The sequence below is a fragment of the Salmo salar genome, chromosome 10 (genome assembly GCF_965601325.2).
Source record: "Salmo salar chromosome 10, fSalSal1, whole genome shotgun sequence".
NCBI classification, from domain to species: Eukaryota; Metazoa; Chordata; class Actinopteri; order Salmoniformes; family Salmonidae; genus Salmo; species Salmo salar.
This window is the reverse complement of record NC_138300.1, coordinates 80,696,016-80,716,889: the sequence shown is the minus strand read 5'-3', so window position 1 is coordinate 80,716,889 and position 20,874 is coordinate 80,696,016. Positions and strand designations below refer to the sequence as shown.

Sequence of the window (20,874 nt, the reverse complement as noted above, 5' to 3'; positions counted from 1 at the left end):
CACTATGTCCCCCTTGTCATTGATCTGTCAAAGGCATTTGACACAGTTGATCATGACATCATGTTGCAAAGAGTTGTCAAGAACAGGATTCTCTGATCAAGCAGTCTCATGGTTAAAACACTACCTGTCAGATATAACTCAATGTGTCCAGTTTGATGTCAAGTCATCTGTTATATTAACTATCCAGAAGGGAGTGCGATAGGGCTCTGTTCTTGGACTAATGTTGTTTATTATCAACTTTTTTACCTTTTTAACTAGGCAAGTCAGTTAAGAACAGATTTATACCTTGTGAGCTCAGTGATTTGATCCAGGAACCATTTGCTTACTGGCCCAACACTCTAACCACTAGGCTACCAGCCACCCCTATACCTGTATTAATATTGTTGATAGAATTGTGTCAAATGCTAATTTTATGCTAATGACACAGTTGTTGTGCTTCAGTACTGAATGAGGCCTTTGAAGAACTGCAGTCTGCCATGGGTATTGTCCAGACTCAGCTCTGTCAGATGAAATTGCTTTAATTAGTTTGAAGCTGGGTTAAACACTATGGTGGAAAATTAAGTGGGGGTCTGTGAATGTTTTGACCCCTAGTTGCGCCACACTTTTCCAAACCATCTTGCTGTTCATTGTGTAAATTGATGTTTTTTAAACTGTATTGCTTTGTTTTTTATGTTGTAAATGTGTATGCATCTTTGTGTACCGCTATTGTGGTCAGGTTTCTCTTGTAAAAGAGATTGTTAATCTCAATGAGACTAACCTTGTAAAATAAAGGTAAAACATTTATTTGTTTTAGGTTTTGGAGATTTATTGTTTACTGCCACGGCGATGGAATAGTAGATCTCTTTGCCTTCAGTCAACTAGGTAAGTGGTGATGCTAGCTAGCCAGCGAACAACAAGGTGATCACTTTGCAGTGGTGTATTTAACATTAGCATTAGCATTAGACAACGGTGTTTCTTTGAATATGGTATGCAACTAAGCCTATACTGTACTTAGCTACAAAAATTACAAGCGCGTGGCTTTCGAGCCACTTCTGATCCCATGTTTAAGTATGACATGTTAGAATAATTCATGAAAACAGACATGAATGTCAAGTTCAATAGCCATGTTCAAGTATTGTACAAGTCCCTACATGCAGGGTCTGGATAACAGAACAGCTAGTTGATTACCTATTAACTAGACCCCCTAACAGTAACTGCCAGAGGGCTTTTACTCCTCCTGGAGCACAGGCCACCAACAACTTTAACCCGCAGAGAAGAAGGCCACTCCTGGGTTTCAGACTGGAGGTTCAGAAAGGGGGAGGTTTGGTGGTCTAAAACTAACAGCAGTCAGGGGATCACATGCACTTACAATGTTTCATGATAATGTATTTGGTTGGCAAAGTACAGGCCGTACTTTGTCGACCAAATACATTATCATGAAACATTGGCAGCCTGAGTCATTTTCACTCTGGAAGTTAAGGACATGATCTACCCCAACAATAAAGCCTTCAGGTGCACTGAGGGTGTTGGAATGATGATGTAGCAAAATGGGAACCAATCTGGTAATTCATTCCCTCATTTCTGACTCCCATGTTAGGTTTGACACCTGGCTGTTAAAGAATCAGGCTGGACACCCAGAGACCACAAAGATCAGAGGAGGAAAGGAACATATACAGTGAAGGAAAAAAGTATTTGATTCCCTGCTGATTTTGTACGTTTGCCCACTGACAAATAAATGATCAGTCTATAATTTTAATGGTAGGTTTATTTGAACAGTGAGAGACAGAATAACAACAAAAAAATCCAGAAAAACGCATGTCAAAAATGTTATAAATTGATTTGCATTTTAATGAGGGAAATAAGTATTTGACCCCCTCTCAATCAGAAAGATTTCTGGCTCCCAGGTGTCTTTTATACAGGTAACGAGCTGAGATTAGGAGCACACTCTTAAAGGGAGTGCTCCTAATCTCAGCATGTTACCTGTATAAAAGACACCTGACCACAGAAGCAATCAATCAATCAGATTCCAAACTCTCCACCATGGCCAAGACCAAAGAGCTCTCCAAGGATGTCAGGGACAAGATTGTAGACCTACACAAGGCTGGAATGGGCTACAAGACCATCGCCAAGCAGCTTGGTGAGAAGGTGACAACAGTTGGTGCGATTATTCGCAAATGGAAGAAACACAAAATAACTGTCAATCTCCCTCGGCCTGGGGCTCCATGCAAGATCTCACCTCGTGGAGTTGCAATGATCATGAGAACGGTGAGGAATCAGCCCAGAACTACACGGGAGGATCTTGTCATTGATCTCAAGGCAGCTGGGACCATAGTCATCAAGAAAACAATTGGTAACACACTATGCTGTGAAGGACTGAAATCCTGCAGCGCCCGTAAGGTCCCCCTTCTCAAGAAAGCACATATACATTCCCGTCTGAAGTTTGCCAATGAACATCTGAATGATTCAGAGGACAACTGGTTGAAAGTGTTGTGGTCAGATGAGACCAAAATGGAGCTCTTTGGCATCAACTCAACTCGCCGTGTTTGGAGGAGGAGGAATGCTGCCTATGACCCCAAGAACACCATCCCCACCGTCAAACATGGAGGTGAAAATATTATGCTTTATAATCGGCAATCTGTGCTGAAGGGCTGGTCTTCAATAGGGTACAGTGACAGACTGCATACTACGTACGGACTGGGCTGTGGGGAAGAGAAAACACACGCATTTCTTTCTTCATTTGTTTCTGCTAAGGGGACAGGACAACTTCACCACATCAAAGGGACGATGGATGGGGCCATGTACCGTCAAATCTTGGGTGAGAACCTCCTTCCCTCAGCCAGGGCATTGAAAATGGGTCGTGGATGGGTATTCCAGCATGACAATGACCCAAAACACACAGCCAAGGCAACAAAGGAGTGGCTCAAGAAGAAGCACATTAAGGTCCTGGATTGGCCTTGCCAGTCTCAAGACCTTAATCCCATAGAAAATCTGTGGAGGGAGCTGAACGTTCGAGTTGCCAAACGTCAGCCTCGAAACCTTAATGACTTGGAGAAGATCTGCAAAGAGGAGTGGGACAAAATCCCTCCTGAGATGTATGCAACCCTGGTGGCCAATTACAAGAAACGTCTGACCTCTGTGATTGCCAACAAGGGTTTTGCCACCAAGTACTAAGTCATGTTTTGCAGAGGAGTCAAATACTTATTTCCCTCATTAAAATGCAAATCAATTTATAACATTTTTGACGTGTATTTTTTCTTGATTTTTTGTTGTTGTTATTCTGTCTCTCACTGTTCAAATAAACCTACCATTAAAATTATAGACTGATCATTTCTTTGTCAGTGGTCAAACGTACAAAATCAGCAGTGTATCAAATACTTTTTTCCCTCACTGTATTCCTGCTGTTGTGTAGAATTTGTACATAAACACACCGTTTGCTTGACCGTTTTAAGTAGTAAAGTAATACATGACTACAGATGCATTAGGTAACAAAGTAAGCATTTCACAAACAAAGTCGTTATTAGCGTAAATTAGAAAGGTTAATAACACATGTTTAACAAAATAAGTTATGTTGTTTTCTCGCTGCATTATGAAATTATAACATCCCCTGATAAAAGACAGACAGACAGACACTGAGGAGGGGGTGCTGGGAAACCTTTCCATGATGATCTCATGGTTGTCATGAAACAAGTTAGAACAGTTACTGTGTGGAGGCCATTACATCAGCTTGACACAATACCATGTTGTTGACGATACTGAAGAGATGAATTTTCCAAGAAGTGGTTGAACAAGTTACGAAATGAGAGGAGCACAGCTAATTTACTACATCTGGGAACCCAGATGACTCGGTGGTGCGCCACGCAAACAACGCAAGCAGGTCCGAGCACCGCAAATCCATGCAAAAAGACAATACAGACTCGAACTTGAATTGATGTTCGACAACTCAGACGGGTTTCTTGTGGCAAGGACTACAGACTATCACAGACTACAAAGGAAAATCCAGCTGTGAGTTGCCCACCGAAGCCTCCCTCCCAGATGAGCTTAACACATTCTACGCTAGCTTCGAGGAAGAAAATACCAATCCATCCAGGAAGACTCTCGCTGCACTGGACAACCAAGTGTTTTCGATCTCCAAGGCTGATGTGAGGAAAACTCTCAAAAGAGTGAATACTCACAAAGCCGCTGGCCCCAGTTGTCATCCCTGGTCGTGTCCTCAGAGTGTATGCTGACTAGCTGGCGGGCGTCTTCTTTGCGGGCATCTTCTTGAACATATTCAACCTGTCCCTGTCCCAGGCTGTAGTCCCCACCTGCTTTAAGGGACCACCATCATCCCGGTGTCCAAGAAAAACAAGGTGACATGCCCAAATGACTAGTGCCCCGTCGCGCTCACCACGGTCATCATGAAGTGCTTTGAGAGGCTGGCCAACATTAATGCCAGGATGCCAGCCACACTAGACCCACTCCAATTTTCCTACCTCTCCAGCAAATCCACGGAATATGCCATTTCCATCGCTATTCACACAGCCGTAACACATCTGGACAAGAGGAAAACCTATGTGAGAATGCTTTTCATTGACTGCTGTTCAGTATTCAACGCTTATGTTCCCTCCAAGCTTGACATCAAGCTCAGAGCCCTGGGTCTTGGCACCACCCTCTGCAATTGGACCCTGGACTTCCTGACGGGCAGACTATAGGCCGTGAGAAATGGCAACAACACCTCCTCCACACTGACTATTAACATCAGAGCCCCCCAGGGGTGTGTCCTCAGTCCTCTGCTGTACTCCCTGTTCACCCATGACTGCGTGCCTTAACACGACACCAACTCTATCATCAAGTTTTCTGATGACACCACGGTTGTAGGCATGATAACCAAATGACGAGTCAGCCTACAGGGAGGTAAGTTTACTGGCATTGTGGTGTCAGGACAACAAACTCTTCTTCAACGTCATCAAAACAAAGCAGTTGATTGTTGACTTCAGGAAGCAGAGGAGGGAACATGCCCCAATCCCTATCAATGGGACTGTAGTAGAGAGAGTCACGAGTTTCAAGTTCATTGGCATCCACATCACCAAGGACTTGTCATGAACCAACAACACCACCACTCTTGTCAAGAGGGTGCAACAGTGTCTCTACTTCTTAAGGCGGCTGAAGAAATTCGGCATGCCACCCAAATACATGCCACCCAAATACTGCTGCCACACCATCGAGAGCATCCTGACCGGTTGCAACATGACCACCTGCTCTGATTCTCCTCACCTTAGCACACATCACAACTGTTGCTACCAGACTCTTATTATACTTCTCAATTGATACATTTGCCCCATCCCTCCTTCCCCAATATTCGTGTAAATATTGTATTTTAAATTGTGTGTTCCTGTATTATACTTATGCTCAAATGTTTATTCTATTATAATGTAATTTACTTTGTTCGTATTCTTATTTGGTCAAAAGTTTGGACGGACATACTCATTCAAGGGGTTTCTTTCTTTTTTACTATTATCTACATTGTATCAATGTACATTGTATCAACAATAAACAATGCAATAACATATATGGAATCATGTAGTAACCCCCAAAAAAGTGTTAATGAGTTTGAGACATTCAGTTGTGCTGTGACAAGGTATACAGAAGATGGCTCTATTTGGTAAAAGACCAAGTCCATATTATGGCAAGAACAGCTCAAATAAGCAAAGACAAACAACAGTCCATCATTATTTTAAGACATGAAGGTCAGTCAATCCGGGAACAATTCAAGAACTTTGAAAGTTTCTTCAAGTACAGTCACAAAAACCATCAAGCTCTGTGATGAAACTGGCTCTCATGAGGACTGCCACAGGAGAGAAAAATCCAGAGTTACTTCTGCTGCAGAGGATAAATTAATTAGAGTTACCAGCCTCAGAAATTACAGTCCAAATAAATGCTTCACAGAGTTCAAGTAAAAGACACATCTCAACATCAACTGTTCAGAGACTGCGTGAATCAGGCCTTCATGGTTGAATTGCGGCAAAGAAACCACTACTAAAGGACACCAATAAGAAGAAGAGACTTGCTTGGGCCAAGAAACACGAGCAATGGATATTTGACCGGTGGAAATCTGTCCTTTGGTCTGATGAGTCCAAAATGTGACATTTTTGGTTCCAACCGCCGTGTCTTTGTGAGAGACGCAAAGTAGGTGAAAGGATGATCTCCGCATGTGTGGTTCCCACCATGAAGCCTGGAGGAGGAGGTGTGATGTGTGGGAGTGCTTTGCTGGTGACACTGTCTGTGATTTCTTTAGAATTCAAGGCAAACAACCAGCATTGCTACCACAGAATTCTGCAGCGATAGGCCATCCCATTTGGTTTGCACTTAGTGGGACTATCATTTGTTTTCAGCAGGACAATGAACCAACACACCTACAGGCTCTGTAAGGGCTATTTTACCTAGAAGGAGAGTGATGGAGTGCTGCATCAGATGACCTGGGCTCCACAATTACCAGACCTCAACACAATTGAGATGGTTTGGGATGAGTTGGACCGCTGAATGAAGGAAAAACAGCCAACAAGTGCGCAGCATATGTGGGAACTCCTTCAAGACTGTTGGAAAAACATTCCAGGTGACTACCTCATTCCAGGTGACTACTGTGATAGAATACATCCAGTAGTCTACCACAGTGTCATCCGTTTTGTCACCAAAGCCCCACACACTACCCACCACTGCGACCTGTATGCTCTCGTTGGCTGGCCCTCTACATATCCGTTGCGAAACCCACTGGCTCCAGGTCATCTATAATGTCATCTATAATCTTTGCTAGGTAAAGCGCCGCCTTATCTCAGCTCACTGGTCACCATAGTAACACCCACCCGTAGCATGCGCTCCAGCAGGTATATTGCACTGGTCAACGAATTGCAAAAATCTCTGAAGCTGGAGCCTTATATCTCCCTCTCTAACTTTAAGCATCAGCTGTCAGAGCAGCTTACGATCACTGTACCTGTACACAGCCAATCTGTAAATAGCACACCCAACTACCTCATCCCCATATTATTACTTACCTTCTTGCTCTTTTGCACCCCAGTATCTCTACTTGCACGTCATCATCTGCACGTCTATCACTCCAGTATTAATGCTAAATTGTAATTATTTCACCTCTATGGCTTATTTATTGCCTAGCTCCCAACTCTTCTACATTTGCACACACTGTACATAGATTTTTCTATTTTTCTTTTCTATTGTGTTATTGACTGTAAGTTTTTTTAATGTGTAACTCTGTGTTGTTGTTTTTGTCGCACTGCTTTGTTTTTATCTTGGCCAGGTCGCAGTTTTAAATGAGAACTTGTTCTCAACTGGCCTACCTGGTTAAATAAAGGTGAAATATATATATTTTTTAAGTTTGTTGAGAGAACGCAAAGATGTCATTACGGCAAAGGGTGTCTACTTTGAAGAATCTAAAATATATTTTGATTTGTTTAACACTTTTTTGGTTACTACATGATTCCATATGTGCTATTTCAAAGTTTTGATGTCTTCACTATTATTCTACAATGTAGAAAATTGTAAAAAATAAAGAAAAACCCTTGAATGAGTAGGTGTGTCCAAACTTTTCACTGGAACTGTATATGAGCACGTAATTTGTCAACGGCTTGGAATACCATGATAAAGCTGCCCATTGAGCAGCTCTGGTGAAACCATTTGCATATTATCTTATCTCACTGTGTGGGATATTATAGTTTATGTATCTATCAGAGGAGGCGCCCTCAATCTCTCTGTCGCTCTCTCACTTCATTCAAAACAGACCAACATGCCTTTCTTGACCCATTCAAATGAATGTTACAACATGAGATAAAACGTGTTTAGAGGCCCTCATCTGGTACCTCAAAGAGCGGCGTGTCAATACCAACAAAAACTAACAGAACAAAAATGGAAACAATCTCAGAAAAATCTCTAGGACACAAGCGCAGCTGGCCAAGCTAGGCTTATGTCAAGTGATTTTTCTGAGAGGGCAGTTTAATTGCTTAGTGTAAGAGTGCTTTTTATCAATAATAAGACTAAACTTTGAGTTTGTTTGGCTTCTAACATCAATATCTCTTTCTCACTTGATAGTAAATCTGAGACAACATAACATTTAGACAAGATAATGAGGGTTCATGAACAAACTGAAAAACACTTTCGTTGCAGGGGTGAAAATCTGTAAAAAATACAAAAACACTTCCAAAAGACTACAAGGGTTTGGCATTGTCAGACACCTTCTAATGATGGGATGGGGATGGGACTCACTTGATAGTATATCTGAGGCAACAGAACCTTTAAACAAGCGGATGAGAGGTTTGGCATAATCAGACACTTTCTAAGGAAGGGATGGGATGGAGGAGTGTCTGTCTGAAGCTGATGTCATCCATCTCTCTCCACTCTCCCAGAGTGGTACCATCTGCACTGAGGATTAGCCCAAGTGCTTCTTGGGACCTTGCTCTGATGCACTCCCTGGCCTGGCTGTAGTGTTTATGACTGTTCCCTAAACACATTGGTTGAAGAGCATTCTACTCCCCTCCTAACGGTTCCCTCACTCAGTGGTGTAAAGTACATAAGTAAAATACTTAAAGTACTACTTAAGTCGTTTTTTGGGGGAGTATATCTACTTTATTATTTATATTTTTGACAACTTTTACTTTTACTCCACTACATTCCTAAAGAAAATATGTACTTTTACTCCCAGAAATGTTCCCCTACACCCGAAAGTACTACATTTTAAATGCTCAGGCAGGACAGCAACATAGTCCAATTTATGCACCTATCAATATAATGCATTGTCATCCCTACTGCCTCTGAGTATGGGAATGTGTCTCTGGCTGGCATCTGTTTTGCTTAAAATATGGAAGTATGACAATTGAGTACTTTTTCCACCACTGTACTTAAGTACATTTGAGACCAGATACTTTGACTTTTAACTCATGTAATATTTTCCTGGGTGACTTTCACTTTTACTTGAGTCATTTTCTATAAAGGTATCTTTACTTTTACTCAAGTATGACAATTGAGTACTTTTTCCACCACTGCCTGTTCTGTTAACTCATACCCAAATAATGTTGTTGACTCATCTTATACTCAAATTTGTGGTCAAAGAATAAATTGGAGAAAAAAAACACTTAAAAAAACCCCACATCAAACTTTTCTCAAACAGACCGTTTAGAAAATGCTTGCTATTCACTTATAGAATATGATGTCATACATCTGAGGAGGATGAGCTGGCCAATCAGCAGTCTAATGAACGGTATACACCCACACCATTCTGTTGTTGGGTTACGCTGGCCAATCAGCGGTCTAATGACCGGTATATGCCCACACTATTCTGTTGTTGGGTTATGCCCACACCATTACAACTTGGAAAATCTTATTTTTAACATAATTAACACTTTTTGGAAGGAGAACCACTTCACTCAAATTGTATGTAATTATAGGTCATATTTCATAGTAATCTGGGAACACTGGACAGTTAATTTAAGCGATATCTCACTGGACACAAACTGGCTGAACCAACGTTGTTTCCATATGATTTCAACAAAAACGAACATTTTATGACATTGAATCAACTGAATGGATTCGCAGAATGTCATCAATGAAAAGGAATTTTGGGAACTTTAAACCTAAATACAATGACATGTTTCAAATGTTTGATTTCATGTTGAATTCACATTAGTTGACAACTCAATCAAATGTAAATTAAAACTTGAACTGACATCTGTGCCCAGTGGCACCTCCCCTCATACATTTTCTAGAATTATGTCTACAGTATGATATGTGTAAAAACATCCTAACTCAGAAATGGCAACATCAGAGTAAACAAGAAGGCTAGTAAAATGTATCACACACACGCAGCCATAATCATGTTAATCAAAAACGTGTGGGAAGACACCAGTTTGAAACATGCTATCTTTGGATGTTAATCACATCTTTAACACCGTGCCTAAAGACAAACAGCGTTCTCATTGGCATGTCAAAGCAACTGACAGAGCATTTCAAAGGGACAAGTGTGTGAGAGACAAGTGGCTCTCCGGCGCCGACAGTGATGGCCGCCTCGCTTCGCGTTCCTAGGAAACTATGCAGTATTTTGTTTTTTTATGTGTTATTTCTTACATTGTTACCCCAGGAAATTGTAGGTTTTATTACATACAGTCGGGAGGAACTATTGGATATAAGAGCAACGTCAACTCACCAACATTACGACCAGGAATACGACTTTCCCGAAGTGGATCCCCTGTTTGGTCCACCACCCAGGACAATGGATCGGATCCCAGCCGATGACCCAAAACAACAGCGCTGCAGAATGGGCAGACGGAGCGGTCTTCTGGTCAGGCTCCGTAGACGGGCACATCGCGCACCGCTCCCGAGCATACTACTCGCCAATGTCCAGTCTCTTGACAACAAGGTAGATGAAATCCGAGCAAGGTTTGCCTTCCAGAGAGACATCAGAGATTGTAACGTTCTTTGTTTCACGGAAGCATGGCTCACTCGGGATACGACATCAGAGTTGGTACAGCCACCTGGCTTCTTCACGCATCGCGCCGACAGAAACAAACATGTCTCTTGTAAGAAGAAGGGCGGGGATGCATGCCTTATGATTAACGAGACGTGGTGTGATCATAACAACATACAGGAACTCAAGTCCTTTTGTTCACCTGACATAGAATTCCTTACAATCAAATGCCGACCGCATTATCTACCAAGAGAATTCTCTTCGATCATAATCATAGTCGTGTATATCTCCCCCAAGCAGACACATCGATGGCCCTGAAAGAACTTCATTTGACTCTATGTAAACTGGGAACCACATATCCTGAGGCTGCATTTATTGTAGCTGTGGATTTTAACAAGGCTAATCTGAAAACAAGGCTCCCTAAATTTTATCAGCATATTGAATGCGCGATCCGGGCTGGCAAAACCCTGGATCATTGTTATTCTAACTTCCGCGACGCAAATAAAGCCCTCCCCTGCCCTCCTTTCGGGAAATCTGACCACGACTCCATTTTGTTGCTCCCAGCCTATAGACAGAAACTAAAACAGGAAGCGCCCTTGCTCAGGTCTGTTCAACGCTGGTCCGACCAATCTGATTCCACGCTTCAAGATTGCTTCGATCACGTGGAATGGGATATGTTCTGCATAGCGTCGGACAACAACATTGATGAATACGCTGATAAGGTGAGCAAGTTTATTAGCAAGTGCATTGGTGATGTTGTACCCACAGCATCTATTAAAACATTCCCCAACCAGAAACTGTGGATTGATGGCAGCATTCATGCAAAACTGAAAGTGCGAACCACTGCTTTTAATCAGGGCAAGGTGACCGTAAACATGACCGAATACAAACAGTGTAGCTATTCCCTCCGCAAGGCAATCAAACAAGCTAAGCGTCAGTATAGAGACAAAGTAGAGTCGCAATTCAACGGCTCAAACACGAGAGGTATGTGGCAGGGTCTACAGTCAATCACGGACTACAAAAGCAAAACCAGGCCCATCGCGGACCGCGATGTCTTGCTCCCAGACAAACTAAACAACTTCTTTGCTCGCTTTGAGGACAATACAGTGCCACTGACATGGCCCGGTACCAAAACCTGTGGGCTCTCCTTCACTGCAGCCAACGTGAGTAAAACATTTAAACGTGTTAACCCCCGCAAGGCTGCCGGCCCAGACGGCATCCCCAGCTGCGTCCTCAGAGCATGCGCAGACCAGCTGGCTGGTGTGTTTACGGACATATTCAATCAATCCTTATCCCAGTCTGCTGTTTCCACATGCTTCAAGAGGGCCACCATTGTTCCTGTTGCCAAGAAAGCGAAGGTAACTGAGCTAAATGACTATCGCCCTGTAGCACTCACTTTCGTCATCATGAAGTGCTTTGAGAGACTAGTTAAGGACCATATCACCTTCACCCTACCTGACACCCTAGACCCACTGCAATTTGATTACTGCCCCAATAGGTCCACAGATGATGAAATTGCAATCACACTGCACACTGCCCTAACCCATCTGGACAAGAGGAATACCTATGTAAGAATGCTGTTCATCGACTACAGCTCAGCATTTAACACTATAGTACCCTCCAAACTCATCATTAAGCTTGAGACCCTGGGTCTCGACCCCGCCCTGTGCAACTGGGTCCTGGACTTTGTGACAGGCTGCCCCCAGGTGGTGAGGGTAGGTAACAACATCTCCACCACGCTGATCCTCAACACTGGGTCCCCACACAGGTGCATTCTCAGCCCTCTCCTGTACTCCCTGTTCACCCATGACTGTGTGGCCATGCATGCCTCCAACTCAATCATCAAGTTTGCAGACGACACTTCAGTGGCAGACTTGATTACCAACAACGACGAGACGGCCTACAGGGAAGAGGTGAGGGCCCTCGGAGTCTGGTGTCAGGAAAATAACCTCTCACTCAATGTCAACAAAACAAAGAAGATGATCGTGGTCTTCAGGAAACAGCAGAGGGAGCACCCCCCTATCCACATCGACTGGACAGTAGTGGAGAAGGTGAAAAGGTTTAAGTTCCTCGGCATACACATCACGGACAAACTGAAATGGTCCTCCCACACAGACAGCGTGGTGAAGAAGGCCTCTTCAAACTCAGGAGGCTGAAGAAATTTGGCTTGTCACCAAAAACACTCACAAACTTTTACAGATGCACAATCGAGAGCATCCTGTCGGGCTGTATCACCGCCTGGTACAGCAACTGCTCCACCCACAACCGCAAGGCTCTCCAGAGGGTAGTGAGGTCTGCACAAAGCATCACCGGGGGTAAACTACCTGCTCTCCAGGACACCTACACCACCCGATGTCATAGGAAGGCCAAAAAGCACATCAAGGGCAACAACCACCCGAGCCACTGCCTGTTCACCCCGCTATCATCCAGAAGGCAAGGTCAGTACAGGTGCATCAAAGCTGGGACCGAGAGACTGAAAACACTGCTTCTAGCTCAAGGTCATCAGACTGTTAAACAGCCATCACTAACATTGAGCGGCTGCTGCCAACATAATGACTCATCTCTAGCCACTTTAATAATGGAAAAATGTATGTAATAAATGTATCACTAGCCACTTTTAACAATGACACTTTATATAATGTTTACATACCCTACATTACTCATCTCAAATGTATATACTGTACTCTGTACCATCTACTGCATCTTGCCTATGCCGTTTGGCCATCGCTCATTCATATATTTTTATCTACATATTCTTATTCATTCCTTTACAGTTGTGTATAAGGTAGTTGTTGTGAAATTGTTAGGTTAGATTACTTGTTAGATATTACTGCATGGTCAGAACTAGAAGCACAAGCATTTCGCTACACTCGCATTAACATCTGCTAACCATGTGTATGTTACAAATAGAATTTGATTTGATTTGAGTGTGCGAGAAAAAATAGTTTTGGCAGCACTGAAAAAATACCCACAAAAATGTATCTATATTCCACACCCTCTGAGCAGCCTAAGCCTCAACTCTCAGCTGTTTGACAAACCACACCTGCTCTGCTACACCTGAAATCCTCAAGCCTGCCTCTCCTCTCCCATTTACAACACTGGAAAACTCTGATAACACAATCAAAACAAAAGGATTGTATTTTCATTGATGACTGAATGCAGCACTCATTCACTCTCTTTCACTTATTCTTTTGTTGATCATAATGGTTGAAGTGTCTTAAGGTCCCTTTCCCAAACAGTATTCAGTGTTCCTTCAAACTGGGAAGTAAATAAGACTGTTAGTTAATGAGACTGTATTGGTTCTCTTTAGATGGAATCAATGTTATTTTAAGTCTCATGTTATGTCCATTTACAGTCATTTAGCAGATGCTCTTCTGCAAAATTGTTTCGTACTGGTCCCCCTTGGGAATCAAACCTACAACCCTGGCGTTGTGCAATGCTCTACCCCCCTTCATATTGAGAGTTTACAGAGTACCTAAACTGTTCTTTCACTACCTGCTTTCTCCCACAGAGCAACGCTGGAAGAAATAAAAAAATAAGGAAAAAGACGTAACATGCCACCACCCATAAGCAACCTCTTTCACAATCAAGCTACCCATGTCACCCGTCACTTCTGACACAGGTCACTGCCTGAATTTCCCTCAGCTTCAGTCAGAAGAGAAAGCCTTGGGCACCTCTTTCATAATCTTTCTCTTTATCTCTCTTTTCTGCCCTCTCTCTGTCCCTCTCTCTCTCACGCATGCTTTCTCTCTCTCTCTCTCTCTCTCTCTCTCTACTTCTCTCTCCATCTCTCTTCCACCACCCCCCAAGCCTCCTAAAGGAACAACAAACCACCCAGTCAGGAGGGCTGATGAAAAGGTCTGTCTCTGGTGACAGAGTGGTGCTCTGCTTCAGTCCCTGTCCAGGTTGTGTCAACAGTGATAAGACCCAGGGCAATGGTCATTGAATACCCCCTCCTGTAATCAGAGCAGCAGGAGAAAGCCCAGGGCCTGTATTTATAAAGCGTCTCAGATTAAGAGTGCTGATTTAGGATCAGGTCCCCCCTCTTAGTCATTGTGATTTAAAAGGCACGTGATTAAAAGGCAAAACTGATCCTTGATCAGCACTTCTACTCTGAGACGCTTTGTGTATGCTGCTGTGTGATCTGATCTCTGATCTCTGACCCACATCTACAGTACAGAACACTGATCCTTCCCTCTGGTGCCCAATCAGACAAACATGTTTACTAAGGAGAGGCTAGCCAGAACTGGGGATATATGGACACATGGTTTAACATATGGATAATATTATGCAGTAGATCGAATAGTTCAGTGTATTCTTTTATGAAATGTGGATTTTAGACAAATTAATGCAGCCGTTTTCCTCAGCCAAGAAAGGCTGTTCTGAGTTAAATGAGGACAGGTTCTGACTCACGTCCATACGTGGAACACCAACTCAGCTGTAATTGAAGACCATTCATAGATTAGTATACAGTATTTTGTCTTCAATTTTCCAGCTGCTTCGTTTGTTAGAGTTGTGTGCTGTTTTATCCACACAGTACCTGTGCCTCAGTCACAGTAACTATTAACCTGATTGCTGCCTTGTGTCCACAGAACAAAGAGCTTGAGAAAGGGGCTGGAGCTACAACTCAATTTACTCTAGCATGCTGCCTGTAAAATAATATAGCACTATGACAATTTCCGAGAGTTTGGCATAACTTTAAAAAAAAAATTGTCTCTAGCTCTTCTCTTCTGATAAACAGCATACTTAAACTCTCTTTCTCTAATCAATCTATTTGTACTCCAAAAACTGTATTCATATTTTTACTCACTTCAAGAGGTTCTGCAAACCTTGCTTGCTGGTGTTTCTTCTCGGAATTGCATGTGACATGTCTCCTTTCTCCTCTTCTTCCCCCTTTAATCAGATAAAATATATTACAGTGTAGCTCCTCTTCTTCCTCAGAGTAACCTCTCTGTATCTTCCAGTTCTGAGCCCAATGGCCAGCGTGGAGGTTTCTATAAGACAGATTTATGTACTCCTTTTCTACTCATTCACTCTCGGACACACACACAGACACATACACACACACACAGGGCTTCCTGGTCTCTTAGATCCTGTCCCCTGCGCAGCCTGTTGAAAATGTGAGGAGCGTTCAGAGCAGCACTCTCTTTCCTCTCACAGAGACAGGCTTTAGTCACTGCCCACCTCCCCTCCTCCTCTCTCCCGCTCTCCTCCTCCTCTCCCTCTGTCCTACATGTGGTTCTCATTGAGTGCTCAGAACGTGGCCCAACATCTTTTTACCTCCCTTCTGCAGGGTCATGTGGCTTTCCCTGGGGGAGGTGTAAAACGATAACCCAGACTTCTCTAATCCAGACCCCTAACACCCACCCCTGTCTCTCTGTCTATTGCCCAGCCTATGCACTCCCCAGATCTCAAGTTTCACTCAGATTAGATAAGATTAAGAAAAACAATAAAGATATGACTGTTTGGACACAAACAACACTTAATGGTCCTGGAATTACTAATAATGATTAGCAATATTGAGTAGGTTCTGTTTTATATATATATATATATATATATATATATATGTATATATAAGTCATGTGGAATTTGGAGAAGGCCTACTGGGCGCACCATGTCATTTCAACGTGGAAATTTTGGTCATATTTGGTTGAGGCGTTGATCAATGGGATTTCATGCTTTATGCACACATTCAGAAAGACAGACAGAAGTTTGTTGAATTCCCAATGTATTATCACTATGCTTTCAGCCATCTAAAAGCACAACCAAATTCGATTTTGAAAAACAATGTCAGAATTCTGGGTTAGGGCTCGATTCAATCCGAAATTTGAAAGGTCATTTCCGATTGAGACGATAAATGCAGCATTTACCGTGGATGCAGTCTCTGCAAACCCGGGAACATTGCCTTTAAATTTCAATCGCGCTATAGCGCTGATCTTTGGCAATACGAGCCCTTAGTTGTCATCTAAATGTGTTATCACAACACTTTAAACCATTTAAAAGCACAACAACTTTCAAATGGGAATACAATGTCAGATATTGTGTATTAATACAACAACTTAATGTATTATCAATGTGCTTCATATAATCGCACAACCAAATAATCTGGATTGCAGTTGAGATTACATTAAAAGTAAATAGTGCAAGTGATCAAGGCTGTTCGAGATTCTGCGCAGATTACTATAGCAATGTTATCTTGAAAATGCACACGTTCTATGATTACATATAGTTACAATATCCTCAAAATGTGGCCATGGTTGTTTCTCATTTTAAGGTTGAATAAATACTGTTACAAAGGGTTCTCCTATGGGCAAAATAATAATTTTGGAACCCTTTTTTCTAAGAGCGTACATACAAAAAGTGCTGTAATTTTTAAATGGTTCTCCTGATATGGATGAAAAGACCCTCAAATCAAAGCTGACAGTCTGCACCACAGAATCATTGTATTATTTCAAATCGAATGTGCTGGAGTACTGAACCATTTACTGTTTACTGTATTGCAAAAGTGATATTGAATTGTGTGTCGTCAATGCAACCAAACTTTTCACACAAGTACATTTTAATATTGTTGAATGGTGGTATCCTGCATTTTGTGTTGTGGATATGTAGTAGTGTAGCGCTGTTATATGACGTACTGTTTAATCTTTTGTTTTGTGTGTAATGTAAGTGTTTTGGTGTGTTTGGATCCCAGGAAGAGTAGCTGCTGTCATGGCAGCAGCTATGGGGATCCCTAATAAATACAAATAGCAACATTTGAAGGAGATGTATCTTTTGTGCCACAGACTTAGTCTGGCTTGAATTCCAGTTTGTCTACAAATTAATAATTGATATGCTGAATTGCATATAGGCCTAGGGTTTCAAGCGTTGGTTGATTTTAAATGTAATCTTGAAGTTAATCATTAATATGTTGGATTCACGTCTCCATCTCAATCAAATATCTAAATGAAAGAATAAGATGAAATCTAATCAAATCATACTTTAAATGCACTTTAAATGAAGATTGATTTGATGTTGGCCTATTCTTTAATGTAGATTTTTGGTTGAGATGGAGACATGAACCCAACATATTAATGATTAACTTGAAGATTACATTTGAAATCAACCAAAGCTTGAAACCCTAGGCCTATATGCATCGTCTATTTTTAAATTGAAAATTTATATTTTGTTGTGTTACAGCCTGAATTCAAAATGGATCAAAAAGGTTCTCACCATATACACACAAAGTGGATTTTTTGTTGTTGAAATTTGGTCCTGCTTTAAATGACATGGTTTGTAAAGAGTTTTTAAAAGAGGCATTGCTGTGTGACATAACCGCCATTGTCAAATGTGACATAACCCACTAAGTAAATTATTACGTAAATTCTATATAAAGGGTGGCATAAGCACAGCTTAATAAAGGCATTATAAATCATATTCAATTGAGGCTTCACAAAGCATTTATAACCGTGTCATTTTTTCACACTTTTCTTTCACACTTTTTTAATAGAAAAACAACAAAATTGGAAATCTAATTATCATCCCGGAGTCGCCTCTTCATTGTTGACGTTGACGTTGCGGGTACTATTTAATGAAGCTGCCAGTTGAGGACTTGTGAGGTGTCTGTTTCTCAAACTAGACACTCTAATGTACTTGTCCTCTTGCTCAGTTGTGCACTGTAATCGAACCCAAAAATGCTGATGCTCCAGATACTCAACTAGTCTAAAGAAGGGCAGTTTTATTGCTTCTTTAATCAGAACAACAGTTTTCAGCTGTGCTAACGTAATTGCAAAAGGGTTTTCTAATGATCAATTAGCCTTTTAAAATTATGAACTTGGATTAGCTAACACAGCGTGCCACGGGAACACAGGAGTGATGGTTGCTGATAATGGGCCACTGTACGCCTATTTAGATATTCACCAGCTACAATAGTCATTTACAACATTAACAATGTCTACACTGTATTTCTGAACAATTCTATGTTTTTTTTAATGGACAAAAAATGTGCTTTTCTTTCAAAAACAAGGACATTTCTAAGTGACCCCAAACTTTTGAACAGTAGTGTAATTGCATTGCTGGACTATTTGAAACTTTACAAATAAAAGGACATGTATGATTTAAACATGCCTTTAATGTTTATTTGTTTTAGCTGCTAGTGATAATTCCCTAATGGTTAATACATTTGTGTTTACATCATTACGCCTTTATGTATGTGTTATGAATGACCAAAGGTGTCTGACTTTATAGTAAGTACAGCATAATACGATACAAGGCATTTATGTATGTGTTATGAATGACCAAAGGGTTCTGACTTTAAATTAAATACAGCATCATGCGATATAGAGTCTCACTTTAAACAAAGTATTACAGGACAACCAATTTGACAGAGGTTGAAGACGTTTGACTAGAATAATGGGCAAATATTATACAATCCACGTGTGCAAGCTCTTATACTTACCCAGAAAGACTCACAGCTGTAATCACTGCCAAAGGTGATTCTAAATGTATTGACTCAGGGGTTTGAATACTTATGTAAATTAGATATTTCTGTATTTCATTTTCAATACATTTGAAAACATGTTTTCACTTTGTCATTATGGGGTATTGTGTGAGAAAAAAAAGTATTTTATCCATTTTGATTTCAGCCTGTAACACAACAAAATGTGCAATAAACATTGTTGATTCAATCAGTTTGTGCACTGGGGGTGACTGATTACCCTGGAAAAGTATGTCCCTTTGTTGGTCCCATAGTCCCTTTCCTGCCTATGGGGCTCAGGTCTGGAGAGTGACAAGTTCAGTGGGACTTGGTGCCAGTGAGACCATGTGTCACGCCCTGACCTGAGAGAGCTGTTTTATTTCTCTATTTTGTTTGGTCAGGGTGTGGGGTGGGCATTCTTTGTGATGCATTTCTTTGTTTTGGCCGAGTATGGTTCCTAATCAGAGGCAGCTATCTATCGTTGTCTCTGATTGGGAATCATACTTAGGCAGCCTTTTCCCACCTGTGTTTGTGGGTAGTTGTTTTCTGTTTAGTGATTCTGTACCTGACTGAACTGTTTGGCTTTTCGTTTTTGTTTCTTTTGTTTGTGTGTTTCATAGTGAATAGAATATGAACACTTACCACGCTGCGCTTTGGTCCACTCCTTCAACTTCAGACAACAGCCATTACACCATGCAGCAGATACATGACAAAGTTCAGTTTTCTTGGAAAACTTCAAGGGGATATTCTGAACCTGCAACAACAGGTCATTGTGGGAGTCTCCTGTGTATTCAGTATGACAAAGAACAAGCTTTCTTGTGAGCAGACAAACGGTAGCATAGCACCAATCATACATTATTCAAACACAATAACATAATTTATAGCTTCTATATCCAACTTTTTGGGGTGTTGATGAGAACATGCCCCTCCACAATCCCTACTAAGACACACACATCCACCGGGCCGACAACATAGTTACCATGGCAAAGCAGCACACCAATCACGCCTTGGTTGCTGCTGGGTCTTTCTCTGTGACACGTCAGACAAAGAGAGTACTCAGCATGTTAAAGCCTGCCATAGATTGGCCGTCCCTCCATCCCACCCAACTTGTCAGAAGAAGCTGCTCACACAGCAGGGGAGCAGCAGTGGACAAGTAAGACAACCCAAGCCAAATAAAAGACCTGGCTTTATGGCACACTCATTGACCTGAACACTGCTCATCTCCAGACTTGGGTTAAAATACTATTTCAAATCCTTTCAAATACTTTATTTGTGCTTGATTAAGCATGCCTGGCTAAATAAACCAATAGAATAGTCCCAAAACATTAAACCCAGTCCATCTGGCACGCTAAAGAAAAGGCTCAAAGTACTTCAACGATTTCAAATAGTCTGGTCGTATCCCAGACACACAGAACAAACGGTCCGATAAGTCTAAGACACTGGTCCAGATAGATCTGCTCGTCTGACCAGCTTTCCCCCCTAATTTGTACATAGGCTACTGTGTTATTAGTTTCCATTACAACAGCATAATTGTAGAGTAATTATACAGTAGCGCAACTAAGTCACTACTCAGTCTTTACTGCAAAATTTCTACTCAGTCAAGTTGAAAATATAACAGTAATGGCACCCGAAGTGAAGGAAGTTAAAAAAAAAATTCAATACAACGGAAAGAATATTACATTACTCTCCTTTTTTTTATAATGGAATAATATTATGCATTATTCTTTTGCAAAATGTTATATTTAACACACTCTTAAGTTTCTGCAAGTTGTCTATAGTATTTGATCCAGAGTACAGTGGATCATGTATCCGAGAGTAGGCATAATGCCAGCCAACTCTACAGTATGATACCACCTGCGTAGTTGATCCACAGCTGCAGGGCCGGGGTCTGACACACATGTGCGCACACACACACACACACACACACACACACACACACACACAATTTATGCTTTGGCCACAAATATGAGTATAGGGCGAGTCAACAACATTATTTGGG

General features: G+C 41.6%; 1 protein-coding gene across 3 annotated transcripts in view; it reads right to left on the bottom strand.

Annotated features, from left to right (window-relative positions):
- Positions 1-15,632, bottom strand: part of lsp1a (lymphocyte specific protein 1 a) — a 75,621-nt gene extending 59,989 nt beyond the window's left edge. The window contains exon 1 of one of the 3 annotated variants that reach the window (XM_014124560.3): positions 15,234-15,632. In XM_014124560.3, coding sequence (XP_013980035.1) covers positions 15,234-15,292 — 59 coding nt within the window. In that variant the 5' untranslated portion in view covers positions 15,293-15,632. The remainder of the gene's footprint in view (positions 1-15,233) is intronic. The other 2 variants (XM_014124558.3, XM_014124559.3) reach the window with 2 other exon arrangements.
- Positions 15,633-20,874: the final 5,242 nt, after the last annotated feature.